The sequence below is a fragment of the Nycticebus coucang genome, chromosome 9 (assembly GCF_027406575.1).
Source record: "Nycticebus coucang isolate mNycCou1 chromosome 9, mNycCou1.pri, whole genome shotgun sequence".
NCBI classification, from domain to species: domain Eukaryota; kingdom Metazoa; phylum Chordata; class Mammalia; order Primates; family Lorisidae; genus Nycticebus; species Nycticebus coucang.
The window spans coordinates 12,636,537-12,661,789 of NC_069788.1; the positions used below are offsets into that span (position 1 = coordinate 12,636,537).

The 25,253-nt window shown below is 41.6% G+C and overlaps 1 protein-coding gene across 18 annotated transcripts in view; it reads right to left on the reverse strand.

Moving 5' to 3' along the window:
* The window catches only part of RIMS1 (regulating synaptic membrane exocytosis 1), a 546,022-nt gene extending 522,861 nt beyond the window's left edge, over window positions 1-23,161 (reverse strand). For all 18 annotated transcript variants that reach the window (XM_053601816.1, XM_053601832.1, XM_053601824.1 and 15 more), the window contains exon 1: window positions 22,743-23,161. In XM_053601816.1, the coding sequence (XP_053457791.1) occupies window positions 22,743-22,906 (164 nt within the window). In that variant the 5' untranslated portion in view covers window positions 22,907-23,161. The remainder of the gene's footprint in view (window positions 1-22,742) is intronic.
* Window positions 23,162-25,253: the final 2,092 nt, after the last annotated feature.

Here is a 25,253-nt window from a genome sequence, read left to right on the forward strand (position 1 = left end):
TAATACGCACCCTTCGGTATATATAGGGCATGTCCATCCTTCCATAAAGTTATCACCTATCCCTTTGCCAGGCATCCCTCATACCTGCCACCACAGAAGAACCCACCAATCTGATTTCTACCACTGTTGAGTCATATAAATGCAGTGATACAGTCTGCATTATCTGTGTCCAGTTTTCTTTTTTCTAATTTTTTTAATTAAATCATAGCCGTGTACATTAATGCAATCATGGGGTACCATGGGCTGGTTTTATATACAATTTGAAATGTTTTCATCACACTGGTTAACATAGCCTTCCTGGCATTTTCTTAGTTATTGTGTTAAGACATTTATATTCTACATTTAGTAAGTTTCACATGTATCCTTATAAGATGCACCGCAGGTGTAATCCCACCAACCCACTCCCTCCACCTGTGTCCAGCTTTTTTTTTTATTCCAGCATGATGTTTTTGAGATTCAGCCACACTGTTAATTGCTGAATAGTATTTTACTGTGTAAAATAGTATTTTACCGCAGTATTATCCTGCAGATTTTAGTTAATTTCTTTGCTGATGTACACGTGAACTATTTCTGTGTATGGGGCATGTGAATAAGGCTGCTATGAAAATTTGGATGTTAGTACATGTGTTTGTAAATGCATCTTTTCATTTTTCGTTATACATACCTAGGCATGGATTTGTTCATTCATGGTGTAGATGTATATTTAACCCTTTAAGAAACTGCCAAACATTTTTTAAATTGGTTATACCGTATTACACACTCACAAACAATATCTAAGAATTCTAGCTGCTTACGATCTTCATCAACATTGGATGTTTCCAGCCTTTTTTTATTTTAGCCATCCTGGTGAGTATGCTTTCTCCTTGAATTAACATTCATCTGGTTTTGACTCTATGTCTCTGGCCATTTCTTCCTTAATATTTTTGCAGGGTCATTGCCCTCTTTCAACTACTAAAAGTGAAAGTTCATTAAAGCTTATGCCTGCACCTTCTTTTTCTCTGAATGTAATCACTCATTCTCACCTATACAGTTATAGCTGCCTATGTATAGACAAGTTACAAATATCCATTTCTAACCCATCCTCTCTTCTGTTTTCTTGACCTCTAGCTACTTTAGATCTCCTCTTGGGTTTGTCAAAGTTATCACAAAACCAAATAACCAACACAAAACTTAGGATCTCCCCTCCATCCCTCCAGAATCTCCCAAAACTTGGTGGCACACTTTGAAAGTCAACCCATACTCAATTAATTACAGCAATAGTTGTGGGTTTTTCTTCCCAAGCCTCACTCTGAACATTCTGCCATAACACCTGAATCCTTGCTTCTAACACCTTTTAACTGGACTTCTATAATTGCCTCTCAGTTGGTGTACACGTACCCTGTGCCCTCAGCTAATCTGTTCTTGTTACTGCAGCCACAATGATCTTTAAAAACTACTAATGAGATTGCGGTGCAACCTTCAGCTGGTACTGTGACATTGAAGACCCAGTCGCATGCGTGGGGAGGGTCTCCCCAAACACAGCCAACTGCCGAATGCTGATTTCTTGGGATTAGAGCACTACACCTCTTGCTGTCCTTGAGATGATTGGCCTGGGCTAAATCATCTAAGGATCCTAGGGTTGCTGCAGGCCAACAGTCCCCACTGGAGAGAAATATTTTGGCCCAGGCTAGGTTCAAACCTGCCAGCCCCACTGTATGTGGCCGGAGTCCTAACCACTGAGCTATGAGCACCGAGCCTTGAATCTTTTGAAATTGAAGCAGGTTAGGACCTTAAATAATGTTGAAAAGAGGGGGGTGGAGACAAGATGGCTGACTGAAACCAGCTTTCCACAGAGGCTCCCGTCCAGAAGGAGAGTTAAAGAACAGAAAATTTTTTCTTTTTATTGTTGGGGATTCATTGAGGGTACAATAAGCCAATTACACTGATTACAATTGTTAGGTAAAATCCCTCTTGCAATCGTGTCTTGCCCCCATAAAGTGTGACACACACTAAGGCCCCACCCCCCTCCCTCCATCCCTCTTTCTGCTTCCCCCCCCATAACCTTAATTGTCATTAATTGTCCTCATATCAAGATTGAGTACATAGGATTCATGCTTCTCCATTCTTGTGATGCTTTACTAAGAATAGTATCTTCCACTTCCATCCAGGTTAATACGAAGGATGTAAAGTCTCCATTTTTTTTAATGGCTGAATAGTATTCCATGGTATACATATACCACAGCTTATTAATCCATTCCTGGGTTGGTGGGCATTTAGGCTGTTTCCACATTTTGGCGATTGTAAATTGAGCTGCAATAAACAGTCTAGTACAAGTGTCCTTATCATAAAAGGATTTTTTTCCTTCTGGGTAGATGCCCAGTAATGGGATTGCAGGATTGAATGGGAGGTCTAGCTTGAGTGCTTTGAGGTTTCTCCATACTACCTTCCAGAAGGGTTGTACTAGTTTGCAGTCCCACCAGCAGTGTAAAAGTGTTCCCTTCTCTCCACATCCACGCCAGCATCTGCGGTTTTGAGATTTTGTGATGTGGGCCATTCTCACTGGGGTTAGATGATATCTCAGGGATGTTTTGATTTGCATTTCTCTAATATATAGAGATGATGAACATTTTTTCATGTGTTTGTTAGCCATTCGTCTGTCGTCTTTAGAGAAAGTTCTATTCATGTCTCTTGCCCATTGATATAAGGGATTGTTGGCTTTTTTCATGTGGATTAATTTGAGTTCTCTATAGATCCTGGTTATCAAGCTTTTGTCTGATTGAAAATATGCAAATATCCTTTCCTATTGTGTGGGTTGTCTCTTTGCTTTGGTTATTGTCTCCTTAGCTGTACAGAAGCTTTTCAGTTTAATGAAGTCCCATTTGTTTATTTTTGTGTAACCTGGTGGATTAGAGCTGCACCAAGAGAGAAGATTGAAGAATGCACATCAACCCTGCTGAGGCAAGCTACGACCCCAAAGATACAAAAAAGGTACAAAATCCATCTCCAAGTGGACGGGAGTCCCCTCCCCCATGAGAACGGCTCGGAGTGCCCCACAAACAAATGAGCAGAATTCAAAGGTCCTCAACTACACTGCATGGGAGAGACCCTCTAAAAACTGGACCTACCTCCCCTGCTAGGGTGCCTTGGCATTCTCCTGCCAGTCATAAAACCGTATAAAACTGCATATATTCTCTACCTACAATTCTGAGCTCCCAGCTCTCTTCTCCACCCTCACTCTGAGGTCTGGAGGCCTGTCCCCCAGGAGTCCAGATTCTTGGGTGATTTCTCGAGGAGTGAGAACAGGGCCTAGACTGCAGCTGGTCAGTGCTGATTCTGCGGCATGGGAGTGAGGAGAGGACGGTTGGCTGAGAGGGAACCACGCAAGAGCGGTGGTGCCCCGAGGCACAGAGCAGCACGCGTTTTTGGCAACAACAGGGCTCACTCCCGGATATTCCGAAGCCACACCCCCGGTCTTCCTGGGCAATCAGAGGAGGCCGGGCATCTTCTCAGGTGACAACCACCGCAGAACAGATCTGGGATGGAAACACAGGCCCCATGAGTAAAGGGTTTGCCTGAGGTGGTACTGGCCTGGTTGAGCACAGGGACTAGAAAACACATGTGCAGAGCCAGGAAATTCCCAGGGCAAGGCTGACACAGAGGACCGCTTTACTGAGCCTAAGACTCACCCAGCTCTTGGGGGATCGTCAGCCTATACACAAAGGAAAGCAGGAGGCTAGAACTGACAGCTAACCGAATACAAACTTGCAGGAGTGAAGACAGGGCCTGAGGCGGAGGCTCTGGGAACTTAAAACAGCTTCTCTTCTGCAGGGGAATTTAGCAGGGACAGAAACAAATTCCTGCAAAGTTGTTCTGTTCTGTAAGTAACATTAATCAGGGGTGGGGCTGGAACTGAGTGAACACCCCCCAGCCTCCGTCAAGCACCAGAGGTTGTCAGGCCTCAATTCACCCTGCTAGATAGAGGCAGAGCGCAGCAGCCTGGCTGAGCAGATATAGATTTCCTTTTGATTCAGGCAGGTGCAAACCCCTGGAGTACCTGTTCACTAGAGGCAACTGGGTCACAGCCCTGTGGGGCTATCAGTGACTGGGTGTGACAGAGGTGCAAAGTGGGGAAGGAGGCATCAACCTTCCCAGACTAATCTATTTGCTGGGTGGGTCCTCCTGACTTCACGGAGCACCGAAGCAAGTCATATCTGAGTTGTCACCAGACCCCTGCGATCCAGTTGCCAGAGACCTTTTGAACTCTCCCACCTGAGACAGGTGCTGACTGAGACAATTGATTTGGAACTTTTGAACTGAGCCAATCGCCTGAGGACGATTCAAGTAGTGCCCTGGGTGTGTGGTTGAAGGAAGGTTTGATTTTCCTTTCTAATTGTTGCCTGTGGGGGGCAGGGTGACTTAATTGCTGATATTTCATCACAGCTGAGACTTCAACCCAGAGAAACTGTTTCACTAGGGTCGGACAGAGACCAGCTGAAAATGAGACAGAACCACTTAGCCCCACCACACCAAACAGGTCCCCAGTTTCTCAGGCCATAGCACTGTACAGGTCCTCGACAAAGCTCCAGGGGAAAAATCAAACAGTGTAAAATAATCATGAGGTGGAATCAGAGGAAAAACTCTGGTAAGATGAATAACCAGAATAGATCAACCTTCCCCCCACCCGACCCCCATGGAAAGATATGGCAGATGTAACTGAAGATCCTATTCATAAACAGCTGGCCGAGATGTCAGAAATAGAATTCAGAATTCAGATTGCAAACAAGATTAATAGAATGGAGGAAAATTTGGACTTACAAATTTGAGGAGCAATTCAAAAGTTGTCTCAACAATTTAACGAATTTAAATACAAAACCACCAAAGATTTTGACGCACTGAAGCAAGAATTTGCAGCCCTCAAAGATCTGAAAAATACAGTAGAATCCCTCAGTAACAGAGTGGAGCAAGCAGAAGAAAGGATTTCTGAAACTGAAGTTAAAGCTTTTAAATGCTCCCAAACTCTCAAAGAGGAAGAGAAATGGAGAGCAAAAATGGATCATTCTCTCAGAGAGATCTGGGATAATTCGAAGAAGGTTAATTTCCGCCTCACTGGAATCCCTGTAAGTGATGAAGTGACCTCGCAAGGCAAAAGGCCCTTCTCCATGAAATTATGAGAGAGAATTTTCCAGACATGCCAAGAGATTTTGAAATTCAGATAGCAGACACTTTCAGAACCCCAGCATGACTCAATTCCAATAAGACATCCCCCAGGCATATCATAATTAACTTCACTAAAGTTAATATGAAGGAGAAAATTCTGAAAGCAGCCAGACGTAAGAAATCCATTACCTACAAAGGGAAGAATATTAGAATGACTGCAGATTTCTCTGCTGAAACTTTTCAAGCCAGAAGAGGGTGGTCATCGACTTTTAATCTCCTAAAGCAAAATAACTTTCAACCCCGGATCCTGTATGCAGCTAAACTGAGTTTCATTTATGACGGAGAAACTACATACTTTAAAAACATTCATATGTTGAAGAAATTTGCCATAGCCAAACCAGCTCTTCAGTATATTCTCAGACCTATTCTCCCTTATACAAGCCCAATCCTCTACCACAAAAGTAAACTCACTCCGAAACTTTTAATCAAACTCCAACTTCCACAGTGGCGAAAGAATTAAAAATGTCCACTGAACTTTTGAAAAATTCGATACCCAAAATTTTACCAGACTTATCAATATTCTCCATTAATGTGAATGGCTTAAACTGTCCTCTAAAGAGGCACAGGTTAGCTGTCTGGATACAAAAACTCAGGCCAGATATTTGCTGCATACAAGAGTCACATCTTACCTTAAAAGATAAATATACATTCAGGGTGAAAGGATGGTCGTCCATATTTCAGGCAAATGGTAATAAGAAAACAGCAGGTGTCGCAATTCTATTTGCAGATACAATAGGCTTTAAACCAACAAATGTAAGGAAGGATAAGAATGGTCACTTCATATTTGTTAAGGGTAATAATACTCAATATGATGAGATTTCAACTATTAATATTTATGCTACCAACAAGAATGCTCCTCAATTTATAAGAGAAACTCTAACAGACACGAGCAACTTGATTTCCTCCAGCTCCGTAACAGTTGGAGATTTCAACATTTCTTTGGCAGTGTTGGATCGATCTTCCAATAAGAAGCTGAGCAAAGAAATTTTAGATTTAAACCTAACCATCCAAAATTTGGATTTAGCAGTCATCTACAGAACATTTCATCCCAACTAAATTGAATACACATATTTCTCATGAGTCCACGGAACATACTCCAAAATCAATCATATCTTAGGTCACAAGTCTAACCTCAGTAAATTTAAAGGAATAGAAATTATTCCTTGCATCTTCTCGGACCACCATGGAATTAAAGTTGAACTCAGTAACAACAGGAATCTGCATACTCATACAAAAACATGGACGTTAAATAACCTTATGCTGAATGATAGCTGGGTCAGAGATGAGATTAAGAAGGAAACTGCCAAATTTTTGGAACTAAACGCCAATGAAGACACGAATTATAAGAACTTTTGGGATACCGCAAAGGCAGTCCTAAGAGGGAAATTTATACCACTGCAAGCCTTCCTCAAGAGAACGGAAAGAGAGGAAGTTAACAACTTAATTGGACATCTCAAGCAACTGGAAAAGGAAGAACATTCCAACCCCAAACCCAGTACAAGAAAATAAATAACCAAAATCAGAGCAGAATTAAATGAAATTGAAAACAAAAGAATTATACAACAGATCAATAAATCAAAAACTTGGTTTTTAGAAAAGGTCAATAAAATAAATAAACCTTTGGCTAACCTAACCAGGATAAAAAGAGTAAAATCTCTGATCTCATTAATCAGAAACAAGAACGATGAAATAACAACAGACTCCTCAGAAATTCAAAAAATCCTTAATGAATATTACAAGAAACTTTATTCTCAGAAATATGAAAATCTGAAGGAAATTGACCAATACTTGGAAGCACGTCACCTTCGAAGACTCAGCCAGAATTAAGTGGAAATGTTGAACAGGCCAATATCAAGTTCTGAAATTGCGTCAACCATACAAAATCTCCCTAAAAAGAAAAGCCCGGGACCAGATGGCTTCAAGTCAGAGTTCTACCAAACCTTTAAAGAGGAACTAGTACCTATATTACTCAACCTGTTCCAAAATGTAGAAAAAGAAGGAAGACTACCCAACACGTTCTATGAAGCAAACATCACCCTGATCCCCAAACCAGGAAAAGACCCAACAAGAATAGAAAATTATAGACCGGGCGGTGCCTGTGGCTCAGTCGGTAAGGCGCCAGCCCCATATACCGAGGGTGGCGGGTTCAAACCCGGCCCCGGCCAAACTGCAACCAAAAAATAGCCGGGCGTTATGGCGGGTGCCTGTAGTCCCAGCTACTCGGGAGGCTGAGGCAAGAGAATCGCTTAAGCCCAGGAGTTGGAGGTTGCTGTGAGCTGTGTGAGGCCACGGCACTCTACCGAGGGCCATAAAGTGAGACTCTGTCTCTACAAAAAAAAAAAAAGAAAGAAAATTATAGACCAATAGCACTAATGAATATAGATGCGAATATACTCAACAAGATCCTAACAAACAGAATCCAGTAACACATCAAACAAATTATACATCATGACCAAGTCGGTTTTATCCCAGGGTCTCAAGGCTGGTTCAATATACGTAACTCTTTAAGTATAATTCAGCACATAAACAAATTAAAAAACAAAGACCATATGATTCTCTCAATCGATGCAGAAAAAGCTTTTGATAATATCCAGCATCCTTCGTGATCAGAACACTTAAAAAAATTGGTATAGAATTTTCTTAAACTGATAGAGGCCATATACAGCAAACCCACAGCCAATATCGTATTGAATGGAGTTAAATTGAAATCATTTCCACTCAGATCAGGAACCAGACAAGGCTGTCCATCATCACCACTGCTCTTTAACATTGTAATGGAAGTTTTAGCCATCGCAATTAGGGAAGAAAAGGCGATCAAGGGTATCCACATAGGGTCAGAAGAGATCAAACTTTCACTCTTTGCAGAAAATATGATTGTGTATCTGGAAAACACCAGGGATTCTACTACAAAACTCTTAGAAATGATCAAGGAATACAGCAGCATCTCAGGTTACAAAATCAACATTCATAAATCGGTAGCCTTTGTATATACTAACAGTAGTCAAGCTGAAAAAACAGTTAAGGACTCTATTCCATTCACAGTAGTGCCAAAGAAGATGAAATACTTGGGAGTGCATCTAACAAAGGATGTGAAAGATCTCTATAAAGACAACTATGAAACTCTAAGAAAAGAAATAGCTGGAAATGTTAACAAACAGAAAAATATACCATGCTCATGGCTGGGAAGAATCAACATTGTTAAAATGTCCATACTACCCAAAGCAATATACAATTTTAATGCAATCCCTATTAAAGCTCCACTGTCATACTTTAAAGATCTTGAAAAAATAATACTTTGTTTTATATGGAATCGAAAAAAACCTCGAATAGCCAAGACATTACTCAGAAATAAGAACAAAGCAGGAGGACTCACGCTACCAGACCTCAGACTATACTATAAATTGATAGTAATCAAAACAGCATGGTACTGGCACAAAAATACAGAAGTAGATGTCTGGAACAGAATAGAGAACCAAGAGATGAATCCAGCTACTTAACATTATTTGATCTTTGACAAGCCAATTAAAAACATCCAGTGGGGAAAAGATTCCCTATTTAACAAATGGTGCTGGGTGAACTGGCTGGCAATCTGTAGAAGACTGAAACTTGACCCACACCTTTCACCATTAACGAAGATAGACTCTCACTGGATTAAAGATTTAAACTTAAGACATGAAACTATAAAAATACTAGAAGAGTGTGCAGGTAAAACTCTTGAAGAAATGGGTCTTGGCAAGTATTTTATGAGGAGGACCCCCCGGGCAATTGAAGCAGCTTCAAAAATACACTACTGGGACCTGATCAAACTAAAAAGCTTTTGCACAGCCAAGAACATAGTAAGTAAAGTAAGCAGACAGCCCTCAGAATGGGAGAAGATATTTGCAGGTTATGTCTCCAACAAAGGTTTAATAACCAGAATCCACAGAGAACTCAAACGTATTAGCAAGAAAAAAACAAGTGATCCCATTGCAGGCTGGGCAAGGGACTTGAAGAGAAACTTCTCTGAAGAAGACAGGCGCACGGCCTACAGACATATGAAAAAATGCTCATCATCCTTAATCATTAGAGAATTGCAAATCAAAACTACTTTGAGATATCATCTAACTCCAGTAAGATTAGCCAGTATCACAAAATCACAAGACCAGAGATGTTGGCATGGATGTGGAGAAAAGGGAAAACTTCTTCACTGCTGGTGGGAATGCAAATTAATACATTCCTTTTGGAAAGATGTTTGGAGAACACTTAGAGATCTAAAAATAGATCTACCATTCAATCCTATAATTCCTCTACTAGGTATATACTCAGAAGACCAAATATGACATTATAACAAAGATATTTGTACCAGAATGTTAATTGCAGCCCAATTCATAATTGCTAAGTCATGGAAAAAGCCCAAGTGCCCATCGATCCACGAATGGATTAATAAATTGTGGTATATGTATACCATGGAATATCATGCAGCCTTCAAGAAAGATGGAGACTTTACCTCTCTCATGTCTACATGGATGGAGCTGGAACATATTCTTCTTAGGAAAGTATCTCAAGAATAGAAGAAAAAGTATCCAATGTACTCAGCCCTACTATGAATCTAATTTATGGCTTTCACATGAAAGCTAAAACCCAGTTATAACCTAAGAATAGGGGGAAGGGGGAGAGGGAGGGGAGGGATGGAGGAAGATGGGCGGAGGGAGGGTGATTGGTGGGATTACACCTGCGGTGCATCTTACAAGGGTATATGTGAAAGTTAGTAAATGTAGACTATAAATGTCTTAACACAATAACTAAGAAAATGCCAGGAAGGCTATGTTAACCAGTGTGATGAAAATGTGTCAAACGGTCTATAAAACCAGTGTATGGTGCCCCATGATAGCATTAATGTACACAGCTATGATTTAATAAAAAAAATAATAATGTTGAAAAGACAAAAAAAAAAAACTACTAATGAGATTATGTCATTTCTCTTTCTAAAACCCGCTGGTTCTATAGATAAACTCTGCAAGCTAACCTAGAAGGCTCTATTGCGTCTGGTTCCTGCCTACCTCTCCAGACCACTTTCAAGCCACACCCGCTGGGCTTTCTCCTGACTTTCGCCCCTTTTGCGACTCTGGTTTTCTTCCAGTTCTTCAGCCTCATCACCCTACCTCCCACTGGAAGCTGTCCTTTCCTCCTGGCATGCACTTCCCTCTATGCCTTTAGTCCCCTCATCCTCAGGTCTTAGCTCAATCCTCACAATCATTTCCATGGCAGCCATTCCTGGACAGCCAGATTTTAGTCACAATTCCTAGTTTGTATTATTCTATCAAAACATTAGATACTGTCCTGTACAGTGTTTATCATAGATTTCTATTTTACTTCACATGGTTGATTGTTTAAATAAAACACACTTCCTCCTATATAAGGCTGGCAGCTGATGATTCATTAATCCTAGCATAATGCCTGGCATATCATAAGTGCTCAATCTACTTTGTTTCAAGAACAAAAGAATGGGGAGCATTCATTCTCTTTGGTCCTCTTTGGTCCTCTGATTATTTTTTATTTTAACTTCTAAAGAGCATCTCCTTAGTATTTGGCCAGTCAGTAAATCACCAGGCCATGGATCAGGTGCCCACCATTAGTTCAATTAACTATGACCAGAGGAAGATTATATGATTTAAGGCATCTTCCAGAATAGCCACTGAGCTAAAAGTTATAGGAAGGGTTTTGTGTACAGAAGGTAACACAAGGGGTGGCATCTGTGGCTGAAGGAGTAGGGTGCCAGCCCCATATACCCAGAGTGGCCGGTTCGAACCTGGCCCCGGCCAAACTGCAACAACAATAAAAAAAAAAAAAAAAAACAGAAGGTAACACAAGACAGGTCTGGATAGTGAAAATTCTGTACATGAGATCAAATTAACTTTCTTTAAAAAGACTTTATAGGAAGAATGTTTTAAGTCTTCCGGTGTGTGAGTCTGAGAGAATACAGTACGTGTGGACACAGGTGAGATGGGTACGTAGATATAAATTCTTAGATGGATATGTGAGCAGCCACCCTGTCCTTCCCACCAACTCTTTCCCTGGATCATTGACCAAGAGTCTAGTTAAAATCGAACCTCCAAAATAAGAGGAAACAAACTCTCCTCCACAGAGTGAACAAAACCAACTGATTTTTCTAAATAAAAATCCAAAATGTTACTTCAATATGGACATAATTCAAAGGCATAGAAGGAAAATACTTGGAATCATAAATGAATGACTGCGTATTGCAATGGCATCTTTCACAGACGTATTAACATTAAAAATAAAATGATCACAATTAAGAAATAGTGATACAACTTAAATATAATTGGAATAAATAGACTTGTAAAGAGAATCTTTAAATAAGAAAATTTCTTAGTCCTTGGTAATAATCCACTTACTTTGAATAATAGTCAACATAACCAAATTCAAAATCAACAAAGTAATTAGAAGTTCCTGTGGCGTTTTCTATAACAGGCTATAATCTTAAAGAGCAAGCAAATCAAAGAAGAATAGAAAAAATTAATTGTTCGAATGTGTTGGTAGTTAAAATGGAACCATGTGGAGAGACAATGCCGGTGGAATAAAACACTGGGCGAGGACACGGGAGACCTGGGGTCTTATCCAGAGCTCTCTCACTAAGAGTAAAAACCAGAAAGAGTGTCTGGGCCTCAGTGTTTTCTTCTGAGAGTTGGAATAAATCGTTGGTGACTGCCAACTCTTATCAGTTGATGGCCTGAGGCACTGTAGTCAGAAAGGTTCTGAGGCATCTATGCTTATTAGTAATGCTTTTCTAGGTAGGGTGTTTGCATGTGAAATCAGTATTTGCCAGGTCTGGCCTAGACAGTCCCTAAGTCCATCTACACCCAACTCAGTCCAGGTCTGAAATGCAAAGGTTGGTGCTTGTGTGTCCTGTGCACACAGACTGTACAATTTAGTTCAACAGCACTTGTTGAAGTCCTATCATGTATGGGTCACAGGGCTAAGAAATAGAAATGCAGGGGCAAGTAATATAAGATAGCTGCCTTCAAAGAGTTTAGGTCCTGAGGATGACTTACGTGAGATGTATTTTCTAATTAACAATCAGTGCCATGTTTTTATGGTCATACACATCTAATCTAATTCTAAATGTTAGATCAGAAAACATATATGCTTTGAACTGTAACTGAAGTCAGTAATGTTTTAATTCAAATAAAATGTTTCCATTAAGCATGTCTGTCTAGAAAACTACTTTTTAGATTATATTATTACCTTCTCCCACACTGATATACAATGCTGCCTTTCAAAAAGCCACAGTGATAAATCAAGACACAACAGACCATCAGAATATTATACTTTAATTTTACCTTGTAATATTCTGTGTTCAATGTATTTTTCCTATAAGTGCTGGTCAACTTAATTCTCTCTCAATAACCAAAAGCACTCAGCTCATCCTTTGCTTTTGAGAGTTTGCTGACTGAATTCCCCTGGTTGGATTAACCATCTCACTCTGTCCCATCCTTCTCCCTTAGTTGACTCGGTAAGTCCACATTCTCTCCATTCATTCCTTCATTCACATACACATTATTTCAAATGAGCACCTATTCTTCCTACTCTATACCAAGCTCTGTGCTTATATCAGAGATATAAAGAAGTATGAACTTACTGTCAGGACTTTATGTTGAACTGAGAGGACACTGTTGAGAAAAAAAAAAAAAACATGCGCAGGAAAAAAATATTTAAAAAAAGAAAAAAAAATGTGCACAGGGAACAAATATCAGAATCGATCTGGGAAGATGTACCAGATGAGGTATCACCTGAGTTAAATCAAAAGACTAGGTAAAAACTATTTAGATTCAAAAGGAAATTTCTGGTAGAGAGGAAATCATTAGGGGATTCACCAAACTGTGAAGTATCAATGGCCACTTAAGAACTAGTCCAGCAAGACTGCAGCAGGAGGGTGTGCGGGACAGAGGGAGGAGGTAGCAAGTCGGGCCCAGATCACGAAGTTTAAGCTTTACTGTGAACGTAATGGACGGGTGATGGGAGAGACATGATCAGAAAACTCCTCTGACAGCAGTGCAGAGGCCACGTGAGGGTGAGTCTGACTAGTGGAGGGAAAACGCGTCCGGAGGCATCCCGGTCAGTAGTAACGAGAGTCCACATTAAGGTTATGGCTATGGAATTAGAAAACACAGGACAAACTCACAGGGTTCCAAGAAGATTCCATCTGTGGGATCTGACAATGATTTGAATGGTGAGTTTTAATGGTAATGCTACCTACCCACATGGACAAAGAATAAAGAGAAAAACATCATGTTTAGACAGAAAGTCAAAAAATTTACATTAGGACACAGTAAGTTTGAAGTGCCTATAGACACCCAAGTAAAGAATATTTAACAAGTGGTTAAGTACATGAATCCAGGATTTGGTAGAAAATTCTAATATAATAATACAGATTTTGGAATCATTGACATATCACTATCCTTGAAGCCACTGTCTGGGATCAACCATGAACTCCATATAAAATGGGGAGAATAGAAGGTAGAGGGCAGGATGCATGAAAAGACCAACATTTGATAGTCCAGTTTGGTTTTTTTTCTCTTTTACTGCATGTGGGCCTCCTAGAGCCTCCTACAGCCTTCAGCTGTGCTACCTCTGTCACCGGCAGGGACTAGAGAGCCACTTGACTGATTATCAGTCCTGGCTGCAATTCATGGGGACTATTACAGCTTACAGACTAAGGGATCCCTTTATAATGCCTGTATCTGGAGCAAGACTCAGACCACAGTGTCTTTTCAGACCAGCATCAAAGTTTTACTCCAGGATGGCTTATATTAGGGGGCTGGTTTTGACCCAAAGATAGACATCAATAAAGTGAACTTATAACATTCTCATTATAAAAAGATTTTACTGAATTTTATTTTTCAAAATTACATTTTTATGAAAATCGCCATGATAATCACAAAGACTGTCAAAGTAGAATCTCTTTTCAATTTTTGCTGTTACCAAATTTTAATATCCAGAATAAAGGAGACTGCTCATTTCAGGATCTCCTTATTTCAAATACCAGGATGTAAAATGTCTCCATTTTTCCCCAGGGGGAAAAAAAAGTGTGCGGCTGAAGAAAGAAGTCTTTATTTTTTTTTAAATGGGGGAGGGGGAATTGGCAATGTGTTTATTATTTTTTATTTTTTTTTTTTGTGGTTTTTGGCCAGAGCTGGGTTTGAACCCACCACCTCCAGCATATGGGACCGGCGCCCTACTCCTTGAGCCACAGGCACCGCCCCAAAGAAAGAAGTCTTAAGCTCCAATATATTACAATACAGAGACAGCTAAGAAAGATAAATCTGCTAAGCTGTGTGAAATATAAAAGGAAAAGCCATGTGGTTACTTTACTTTTGTTTTCATTTCTTTCTACCAGCACACTAAGTCACCTTTCTGACCCGGACGGAACCTCTAAATATGGACAAATGCCACATTGCTACCTTATTATTTCAAGAAACCTGACACATTGATTTATACATACCTTAGATACTTCATGTAAAATCTACCTAATGTGTCCAAAACGTAAGCCATATAGATTAAAAACAAAGGAGCTAGGCACCTTATTAAAGTGTTTCCTGTGCATTTGTTAAAAGCTAAGTTTAGGTGACAAGAATGATAAATGGCACACAATGCTTTCACTCTGGTGACATACAACTTTAAAATATAAACGAGATTAAGGATAGTATTCAAATATGGATTAACACTGCTTTAAGTAAAGAAATGTAAATTGAAAACTAATCAAAAGACTACAGAAAGTAAAGCAAACCCAGCCAGCAAACTCCATCAGTTACTACTACTGTATTAGTTCCCACGTATTAATATGCTTATTATTCATGAGAGTCCATTAAAAGAAGCTAAATAGTTTAAGACTTTTATACGACAGTACAGATAATTGGTTTTCAACTCAAACACATTTCCTGTGTAAATACAATAGCATTTTCTAGGCAATGATTACCTGGTATAATTATGAGTAACACACCAAAATATACTAAATAATCTATAAATCACATTAATAATATCAATAAGCACGGTATTATTTTCTATATTACATAAAGGTATCTGTTTAATTCATCATGCTTCTTTAAAATAACTAATATTCTAATTAAATGCATTGACTACTTATAAATGGCATGAAATTATTTTCTACAACATTATCTTCTTTTACTAGGTAAACTTCAGAGGACTAATGAAAATATTACCAATTGTGTGAAATTACATTCTATAACATTACCTTATTTTACTATCTAAACTTCAGAAGAATATCAAAATATTACATCCTAAAATCTATTTAAATGAATTCTCACACATTAAATATATCTTCTCTAAACTGCAGGCTGTTCTTTGCAAGGCTCAAAGGAGAATTTTCATGAAGAGAGTCTTGCATGTACTTGCAATTCATAACTACTATTATTTGAAAAATGTTTTGAAATGTTAAATTCAGCTTTGCCATAAAAAGTAGCATTCCACTGAGACTCCATAAAAGATAACACCTCATTTTCAGCAAAAGCATTCCCAATTACCAAACAATCATCTTCAAGACTCTATTTCCACAACTGATTTGCATGACCTATCGATAAGGCATATATGGAAACTGCTAATTGCTTGATTTTTTTTTTTTAAGTTTTAAATGAACAACTTGAAGCAGAGAAATCAGGACTTATAAAGAGGAAGACACTACAGTCTGTCATCCAGACCTAGGACTCAAAACTGAGAGAAAAGGGTACTACCCATAATTACAGCAGGAATAAGGGCAAAAATCAACGTGTCCAGTCACCTTCCTTTTAAATAATTCTATTGTATCTTCAAATAAATATTCACATATGCAGGAAGTTTTCAGAAGATAACAACAGAAGCAGAAAAATCTTAAGTCGAATCTGTAGATGAGTCTCCTCCTGCTGTCCACAGAAAACTGACCTATTATATGGTGAAGTAAGTATAATAAAGCCGTAAGAAAGTGAGAAGGTACATGCAGAAAACCTACGGCATCCAGGACAGAATCTTAAAAAGTTCTTGAACACATACAACTTATTATATCACTCAACAGTCACCTGGCATGGAAGAAAAACTGCTACTTAACAAGTATATGACCCCTTCATCAGCTAAGTTTGAAAACAAGTAAGTTACTAAACCCAAGGACACGAAAATCAGCAGTTTCCTTCTCCCATTTTTTTCTAGTAAAATATATGAAGAAATTTCCCTTTTCATTTTTGAATTAGGGTTGCCATTTTATCATTTTGCCCACATTGCTTTTTGTGCTAAAATCATTTATGAGCTATTTAATGAGAAATAGGGAAGAATATTGAAAAGGTAAATACAACCTTGGGCCAAGCCCTGGACTCATTTTGCCTTTCATGTCCTTGCCAAATTCTCACACCGGTAGCTGTAACCCTGCCTGCCTGGATTGCTAGCATGATACCATGGCTGGGCCCTTCTCCAAGAGCTCGTCTGTCTCCAAAGACCCCTTAGTAGCTTCAAAAATCATAGGAAAAGATGATCTTCGTATTTTGCTATAGTTTTAATGAGTAAACACGGTAACGGCACCTTCACTGGGTATGGTACTTTGAAGGATAAAATGCCTCCACTGTCATGTTAAAGAATCATAAATTAGAAGGGCAGACATTATAAATCCCACTTTAAACGTAATGAAGCTGATGCTCACGTGGGTTAATACGCCAGTGTTCAGACCTCTACAGTGATAGTGGTAAGACCAGAATCTAGTCAAGGGTTCTATTCAGCTCTCCAATGCTCACCTCTTTGTGATCACAGCAGTCCCAAAAACGGGCTGTAAGCAGAGGATTCTCTCTTTATTCTACCAAACGGCCCAATGCCTGGCCCGATTCTGACACCTAAAACGAAGGTCTTATTGTTGAATTTAAGTTCATATGAAGCTCATACGATATTTTGTAGAAAAAGCCTACCTAATGAATAAAATTCAGAGCAACAGTAGCAAGCCATGATAACCTCACGGTGGAAGAGAATGGTGGGAAAATGCTAAGGCATTAGGGAGCCCTGTCAGCAAAAAAGCAAGCAGATGAGGAAAGTCTCAGGTGCTAACAGGGTCAGAGGCATCAAGTTCATCAAGAGATGAACCCGGCATGAGTAAAATTCATAAAGCAACCAACCAAATGCCTGACACAGTAAAAGAGGGGAACAATCATAATACCCACGGCTTGATGCCCTCTTAACAAGACTTAACTGAACACTAAAGAGTTGGCACCACTGTGCGTGGTTCTGCGTCACCCCACTCTCGGCGCCAAGGGCCTCAGACGGCTTCACTTCAACTCAGAGGACCACCTCCCATCACTGGACCAAATAAAAAGTTGTTTAAAAATGGAAAACAGTCCACAAAGATAAATGAAATGCAATACAATGGACTTTTTAATCCATGCTACAGCAACTTCAGCTTATTACTGGTGTGGGAGAATAATAATATGATTTCAGGAATTTATTTATAGTTGGTATCTTTCCAGGAAGCTCACGACACAGGTTTACATAAATTGTTCTCCCCTTTTAACAAGATGAGCACATAATCTTCCCAAGATGTTGTGTTTCTGTTATCCAAGCCAACAGTAGCACAGCCAGCCCACACTGGTTTCCATATTCTTCTTCTAATTTAGAGATCTACTTACTCAAGGGATAGTGTCTTTCTCACTTCTTACTAAGAAAGAATGTATGCGATTGAAAGAGAGTCAAGACGGGTTGACAAAGCTGTGCAATACTGGTTATGTCTCTTACTCTCTGTTCTTTTTAGTAACTCCTCACATCCTTCATTTCTTAGGCTTCCCTTTTCTCTATTTTCTTCATGAGCAGTCAAGAACTCAATACTGAGCATGCACTTCTAGTAGGATAGATCTGTGTTGAAAGTGGAAAACTCTGATAGTGGTCAGGGTCAACCTGCCTTAAGTTCAGCCACATTCATAAAGGGTGTAAAGGAAAAAAATTCTCTGGGTGAAATCCTGAGTTTTCTCTCTGTTTTTCCTGCCTAACAGCACCTGAGAACAGGCAGACACATTCATCACACTCGTTTCTTTTTTCCTTTTCCTTCTTGCCCATCCCTACTTCAGCAATATAATCCGGGGTATGGGAGATGAAAATCTTCATGAATCTAAATGAATTTATGACACATTAACACATGGGCGCTCTTCCCTTATCCCCGTCCGGTTTCTCCTCATCTGCCGTCCTTCTTTTCCCAGTTACTGACTGAGGTTTCTCATGATAGGCCTTATAAATACGTTTCAGGCCACAATGTTATACTTGTTAGGAGGAAGGAAAAGGAAAGGAAAGCCGAAGTCACCAAAACGCTACTTCTTCTAATTCCTATCTCCCCTCCATAAAGGAAGTAGCTAAAGGAGGGAATAGAAGGCCACCTGCTAAGAAAAGAGAGAGGACCCCACTTTGTAGACATCAATTTCTATAACGGGTTGTGAGATTTGTAAGAAAAATAGAACCTCAGACAATCCCAATTTAATTTTCTTGTCCAGGTTTACACAGTAGGTGGCAGAGCTGGAACTAGAACCCCCAAACTACTTGGATTTAATGGTCTTTCCACTATACTATGAAGCTTTTTATTGTCTTCAAACTGGAGACAATTTCCTTTCCATCAACGGACAGGAACCCTCTATTAACAAGTGTGGGTGATGCTCCAGGCCCTCCAATGATCTGCAGCTGACCTTCCGAATCAGCCTAGCCTTTTATCAAACCATTGCTCTGAAACTGAGGAAAAAGGAAAGACCAGAAACTCAATTAGGGAAAAGATAAGTGAAATGGAAGTTTCTTCCTGGTAGAAAGACAGTGTAGTAGTATACGGGAAACTACTTGTCTTAGACTACAAGATCTGGGTTTGAATCCGGATTGGGCCATGTTATGTGAATCATTTTAAGATATTACTAAAATTCTCTGAGTGTAATATGAGGATTTGAGAGTTACATTACCTGAATTACCTTTTACATGGATATTAGGAGAATCCAAATATTTATCCATATATTAAAAGTGATTATAATTCTATTTGGCAAATAACTTAGAATAACAGCTAACATGAGGTAGTGTTTGATAAACCGTAGTTTAATTAATTATTCCAGTATGTTTTCAATTCTCATCTTCAAACCATCCCTTGAACTCTATACTTCTATTTCTTTTCCTCTTCTTTCACTGTTCTCTAGCTCCCTTCTCGATGAAGCTGTTATATAAAAGGAGTAAGATTTTGGATCTAATGAGATCTTCTCTGATTTAGGTTTCAGATAATGCAGTTTTCTGCCCAGGTAATATATTGACTCAAGATGTCTAGTGACAGGTACTTGAAGGAGTATTCATTGAGAAAGCTAAAGTTAGGTTTCACAAAGCCTCCAGGACACACATTCATACATTCTCATCCTCTCTCTCTCTTTGTCTCTCTTTCTCATACACACACACTGGAAACACTATTAAGATTAAGACCTTTAACTTATAGATAATTAAATCATTAAATGTAACTTACAGGACTTAACTATTTCTAGTTATTTAGGAAATATACTTAGTGTACTTTGCCAACACAATGAATTTATTTTATGATAAAGTACTTTCAATTCCAAATAAAATATGTGTAAAATCTTGATGTGAAAGTAGCTCCTTGTTTTCCATTTATACATATTTAAAGACGTTCTCAAAACCAAATTCAAGTAGTAATTTACAATCAAGGCTGATGAAACTTACAACTACATTTTAATTGATATTTGATAATGTTGCCTTGGCATATTCACCCATCGATTTTCTAACCTCTCTCCTAATGCCTATTTGTACACATTGTTAAAGGAGAGAGCACACACTGTAGGTAGCTCAGGGATACGGTTCTGCATCAAAAGTGAACTTTAAACCTAATTGCTCTGTTACCAGAACTTTAGCTCTGTAAGTCCTTCTGTGAAAGTTCATTTCTCAGATATGTGATATGATGACCAAGCATTACCACAAAAACTTTTCTCTGATTTAACCCAAATTTTAAAGCCTTGTGAAAAGCACCCTAACTTTCAATTTATTTTAAAGTTTTTGAAAGGCCACCATCTATGACTATGCGTCATTAAGTCCCCATATATGTATGAAAGTGTTATCTGAAGATCCCCTCTGATCCCCATTTTTTAAGACATAGAGTGCCCCCTAGAAAAGAAGTTCAGCTCAGTTTCACTAATTGCAGACAGTATGACATGCTTACATGACAGCAAACTGGGATTCCAAACACTCACCAATCTGTCACTGCACAAAAGCCCAAGACATGAGCAGAGGAGACTGACTGATAAAGTTAATACAGAGGTCCAGAATTATAGAGGGCATCACATACGATATCTCGTGAATCCATGCAATGAAGGAACAATATTTGCAAACAAGTGGAAAGCAGTCACAGGAAGAGCAGTGGAAAAGATATGTTAGACACAGCAGTTGGACAGTGCTCCTAATTTTGATGTGTCCACCTAAGCCCATATAATCCTATAATTGCCATTCTTTGGCAGTTAGCAGGTTTGGAATTTTGTCCTAAAACTCATCCATTCCCATTTGAACTCCCTCACTTGAAATCCATGCTTGAAACAGCCAATGAAGAGGTTTGACAGCCACTACTTGCACTGTGCCTACCGCTTCCTATTCAGACTCTGTCAAGCAGAAGCCCATATTTTCCACCAGCTGCTGGAGGCCTCCATCCACCTGCTGTCTGCAGCAGCAAACACCAAAAGGAACAGCAGCAAACCTGTAAATTCTGACCAGCAGAAAAGGTGTTCAGGACAAGTGGCAGGGGCTGCCACCAGTGAGGACAGACAGACTGACACCCAGACAGACAGACAGCAGCACCATCAGACACCATCCATTACTTCCAGCCTCAGAAGAGGGGAAGCCTGCAGCACTAGGGACGTCATTCTTCCACTAGGGACAGGCAGCAGATTAACAAGGGTTCTGCCTCCTGCAAGCCAGCAGGCTTAAAGTATTTGTTTTTTGGATGAGAAGGAGCAGGGAATCAGAAACCTGCTGCTTTTTATAGAACCAGGCCAGCCCCGGCCTTCTGAGTGAATGGCCCTTTTCTGACTGCACAGTGTCTGGATTCTGCTATTTTAATGTGGCCCTGTACCCACATCTCTCCCTCAACAGCCCCCATCATCTGGGGGGGCAGCTGCATGGGCTAGGGACCCCTCAGTTGGTGACTGCAGCCTCCCTTCCCTCCTCTCCTGGGAGGGCCTGCTGCACGGAGGGGAAGTGAGCACAACCCTCTTTAGCAGCACCTTCTCTTCAGGAGGAGGCAGTCCTAGGGCAGGGGAGAGGCCATGCTGGGCGTGCCTGGCCGACACCAGTGCTCCCTTCCTACCCTTCCTTGCTATCAGATAACTCCAGATGCAACAGGTTCCCTCCAGCTCTTCCTGCCAATCCCCTGCCCCCTGAAACACCTTCTACACTAAGAAGGCAACGCCAAGAAACTAGTCCCATTTGGGGCCTTTAAATTCCACTGCCTCAGCCTAGAAAACTTTCCTGAATACATGAAGACTTCCTGAGGGAAGGCGGGGTTCAAGTCCCCTTCAGTGCACCCTCTGGGCAATGCTAAGGAGAGGGAAGCTCAGTCTCTCTGCCAGTTGTGTGGAAGTAGTTTTGTCGGAGGCAAGCAGCAGCCCAGGGCCACACACTCCTGCACCACTAGCAATGAGCCCCAGAATCTCCCCATCCCCGGGAAAATGGGGAATCAGACCTAGATCCCTCAAAAGGGTGATAGGCTCTAAAGAAGCGGGGGGTGGCGGGGGTGGGGGGGGTGGTGCATGCAAACACTTCATCCCTCACTGGACTGCTTCCTCCAGGAACTCAGCAGGCCCCAGAGGTGTCTCTTAGAAACCAGGAAAGAGGAACCTCTATTTTATTCAGGCCAGAGTCCTGTCAGCTTCTTCCATGATTAAAAACTTTGTATTGCCATTGGCATTACATATGGGTAAGAAAATTCGCCTTCACACAGGTATTCTGTGCAGAAGACTGTGAACAAAAAAGGTTAAAGAGGAGCTGGGGAGGCAGTTACCAAAGATGGCAACTGCCCAAAAAAGACCCAACCTGATCTGTGAGATGAATGAGTAGCAAAATGAACACTAAAAATAAGCATTTTTATTATATAAATACAGGCACTCTTAAGCGGGGGCAGGTAACCCCGACCTGCTAAACAACTCCAAAAGAGAAGCGGAGCTGTCCTCAGCACCTCCTCACGCCGCCTCCCCTGTCTCGCAGTCACCCCTCCACCTGACCTGCTCCCAGCCCAGGGGCCTTCCACTCGGGGCGTGGGGAGCTCTGCTCTTCTCCGCTTCCCCGGTCCACTCCATCCTCCTCTGCACCCCACTCTCCAGCCGGCCTCTCCCGGCTCCTGGGTTTCTCCTTCCTCCGGCCCCCTGCCCTCTCCCCTGCTCCAGCCCAGCGCCCCCGGCCCCAAAGCGGGGGCCTCCGCCCGCCCCTCCCCCACCCCCAGCCGCGAGCACGGGGCGAGCGAGCGCGGCACGGACGGAGGGGCCACGAGGCGCCGTGGCGCGGCCGGGGCGGCTTACTTGAGCATGGCTTCTTCCTTCTCCTCCTCCTCCTTCTGCCGGTCCATCACTGCCATGATGATGTTTCTCTCCTCCTCGGTCAGGTGGCTCAGGTCGGGCAGCTCTTGCATCGGGGGAGGCACCGTGGGTGGGCGAGGACCGCGGGGCCCCACGGCCGAGGACATCTTGGTGGCCGCTCGCCGGCTCTCGCCTTTCGGGTGCACGCCCGGCAGCTGCGCCCCTGCGGCCCCTCACAGCGGCGCCCTGGCGGCGGGGCCGGGGAGAGCGCGAGCCCGGGCTCTCATGGTTGTTTGCAGCCACCCAGCCCCGGAGCTGCCTTTGTTCGGGCCGCCCGGCCGCCTCCCGCAGCCCGGGCTCGGCGGCGGGGGCGCGGCGCGCGGCGAGGGCCGAGGGGGCGCGCGGGCTCGGCGACCCGGGCGTCTCCGGCGGGGCGGGCGGGGGCGGGGCCGGGCCGGGCCGGGCTGTCGCCGTCGCCGCCGCCGCCGAGGCTGCTCCCGGGCTGCGCTGCCTTCAGTTTGGGGCTGCGGGAGGGAGAGTTTGGGTGTCAGTTAGGCGGAGTCTCGGCGGCTTCGCTCCCGGGAGAAGCTGCTGCTCTCGCAGACACAGCTGCCAGCCACTCAGTTCCGGAGCCGCTCCGCCCACGGGCGCCCACCGCCCCCTCCCGGGTCCGGGCCCGCGTGCCCAGCCGCGGCCCCCACGCGGCCCGCGCGCGCCCCACGCCGCCGGCTCCCCAGGTATCCCTGGCCCGTGAGTCATCCTGCCGCTCCTGGTCCCTGGTCTGTGTCATCCTCCCAGCCCTGTTTTCCATGGGATGCATTAATCACCATCATCCTCGCTACCATCTTCATCATAGAGCATTAATATTACTGGCGCACCCACAGTGTTCCGAACGGCAGGTTGGAACACCGTCTGGGTACGGTTTTTTCCTTCCTGCCATCATGTCTTTCGTATTTACTAGTTAAGTGTCCACAGCGACAACAATGTAAATTGTTAGATAATTTTGATATATACACGCGCGCGCGCACACACACCCAACAGCCTGGATTTTTTTTTCTGGGTACATTGCAATAGTCCGGGCAGTGTCTTTCTTGAGCCGTCTTCGCTAGGGCTGGTCTGCAATATCTCCTAATTTCCCCCCAAGGTGCCTCATCATATGGTAATTGTTTAATTTGTCGTTTAGGACTCTAGGTAGCCCCGTCATATCACATAACTGCACTTTTCTGGCGCTTGCAGAGAGATTATCTACTGTAATTCCTCTAATGATGCTGACTGTCATCAAGTACTCACGTAGAGTACAGAGGGACTACGGAAGTACCTCTGCACTACTTCTCAAGACACGCTGATCTCAGATAAGAAAAACACCCAACCATGTCTTATTATATTTAAGAAGCTTCTGCTCAATGCCTGGCCCAATGATAGACATTAAGGATGAGCTGCTCTTTCTGATAAAGGCAAAAAATAAATAGACGATCCTTTCCAAATAGGTAATGTTATCAGCTTTGAACCCTGGAGACTGAATGTTGTTAGTATAATTATAAAAGAATCAATATAGAGAAGGGTTCGGATTGAACAACAATTTTCTAGTGAGGGTTCCTTAGCAATGATTAGGAGAGCATTGATATGTTTCTCTCCTGGGGAATTATTTCAACAGTTTTGGAAAGAAGTTAACATTTTTTTTCCTTCCAACTTCGACTTTGCTAATAGAGAAGATGATCCTAAGGATGATCTTAGGAAATCTTAACATCCTTAAGAAAGATCCTAGGAATCTTAACATCTTTAAATTTAAAGAAAATAGGAGTTTAACTAGTTGATCTTCTATTAACTGTAGCAGTTGCTTCTATCTAGGCACGATCTACACTCTCAGAAATGGAAGGCTTACTACCTCTTAACTCCATTCCTAGGTCTAACTCCCTCTTCTGACCCAAAATCTTTCAAATATTTGAGGCAGCTGTCATGTCATCTTCAATCTTTTGCAGAGTAAACCTTCCCCGTTTATCCAACACGTGTAGCCTCATTTTAAAGACTTTTCACTTGCCTTCGAACACACTCAAAGTTTCTTATTATAGCTTTCCAGAATAGGTGTCAAGAATATGTGTAATCAAGAACAGTGTCTGGCACTTAGTACGTGCTCAGTGATTCTGTATAATAATCACTTTTATAGGCACAACTTAACCGTGGTCCTATTTTTTGGTAGCCATTTCATTTATGAGGATGTCAAATAAATGTACAGTCCACTAAAATTTTCAGTTGTTTTTCATAAGTGTCTACATAGATTTTCTCTTTTTTCTAAATAAGCAATTGATGAAAACAAATTGTGTTTTCTTCATCTTTTTTAAAATAATTGTACTTGTTTCTCGCAGTCCAGCATATATTCAGGAGAGAAAAAACTGAGTTGGAATTCTGGTTCCGCCTATGATTTTATGATCTGAGCCAAATGATTTAGTATCTCTGAACCTCTATTTATTCATCTGTAAAATGGGAATAAAGATATTTCTATAAACAGAAGTGAAG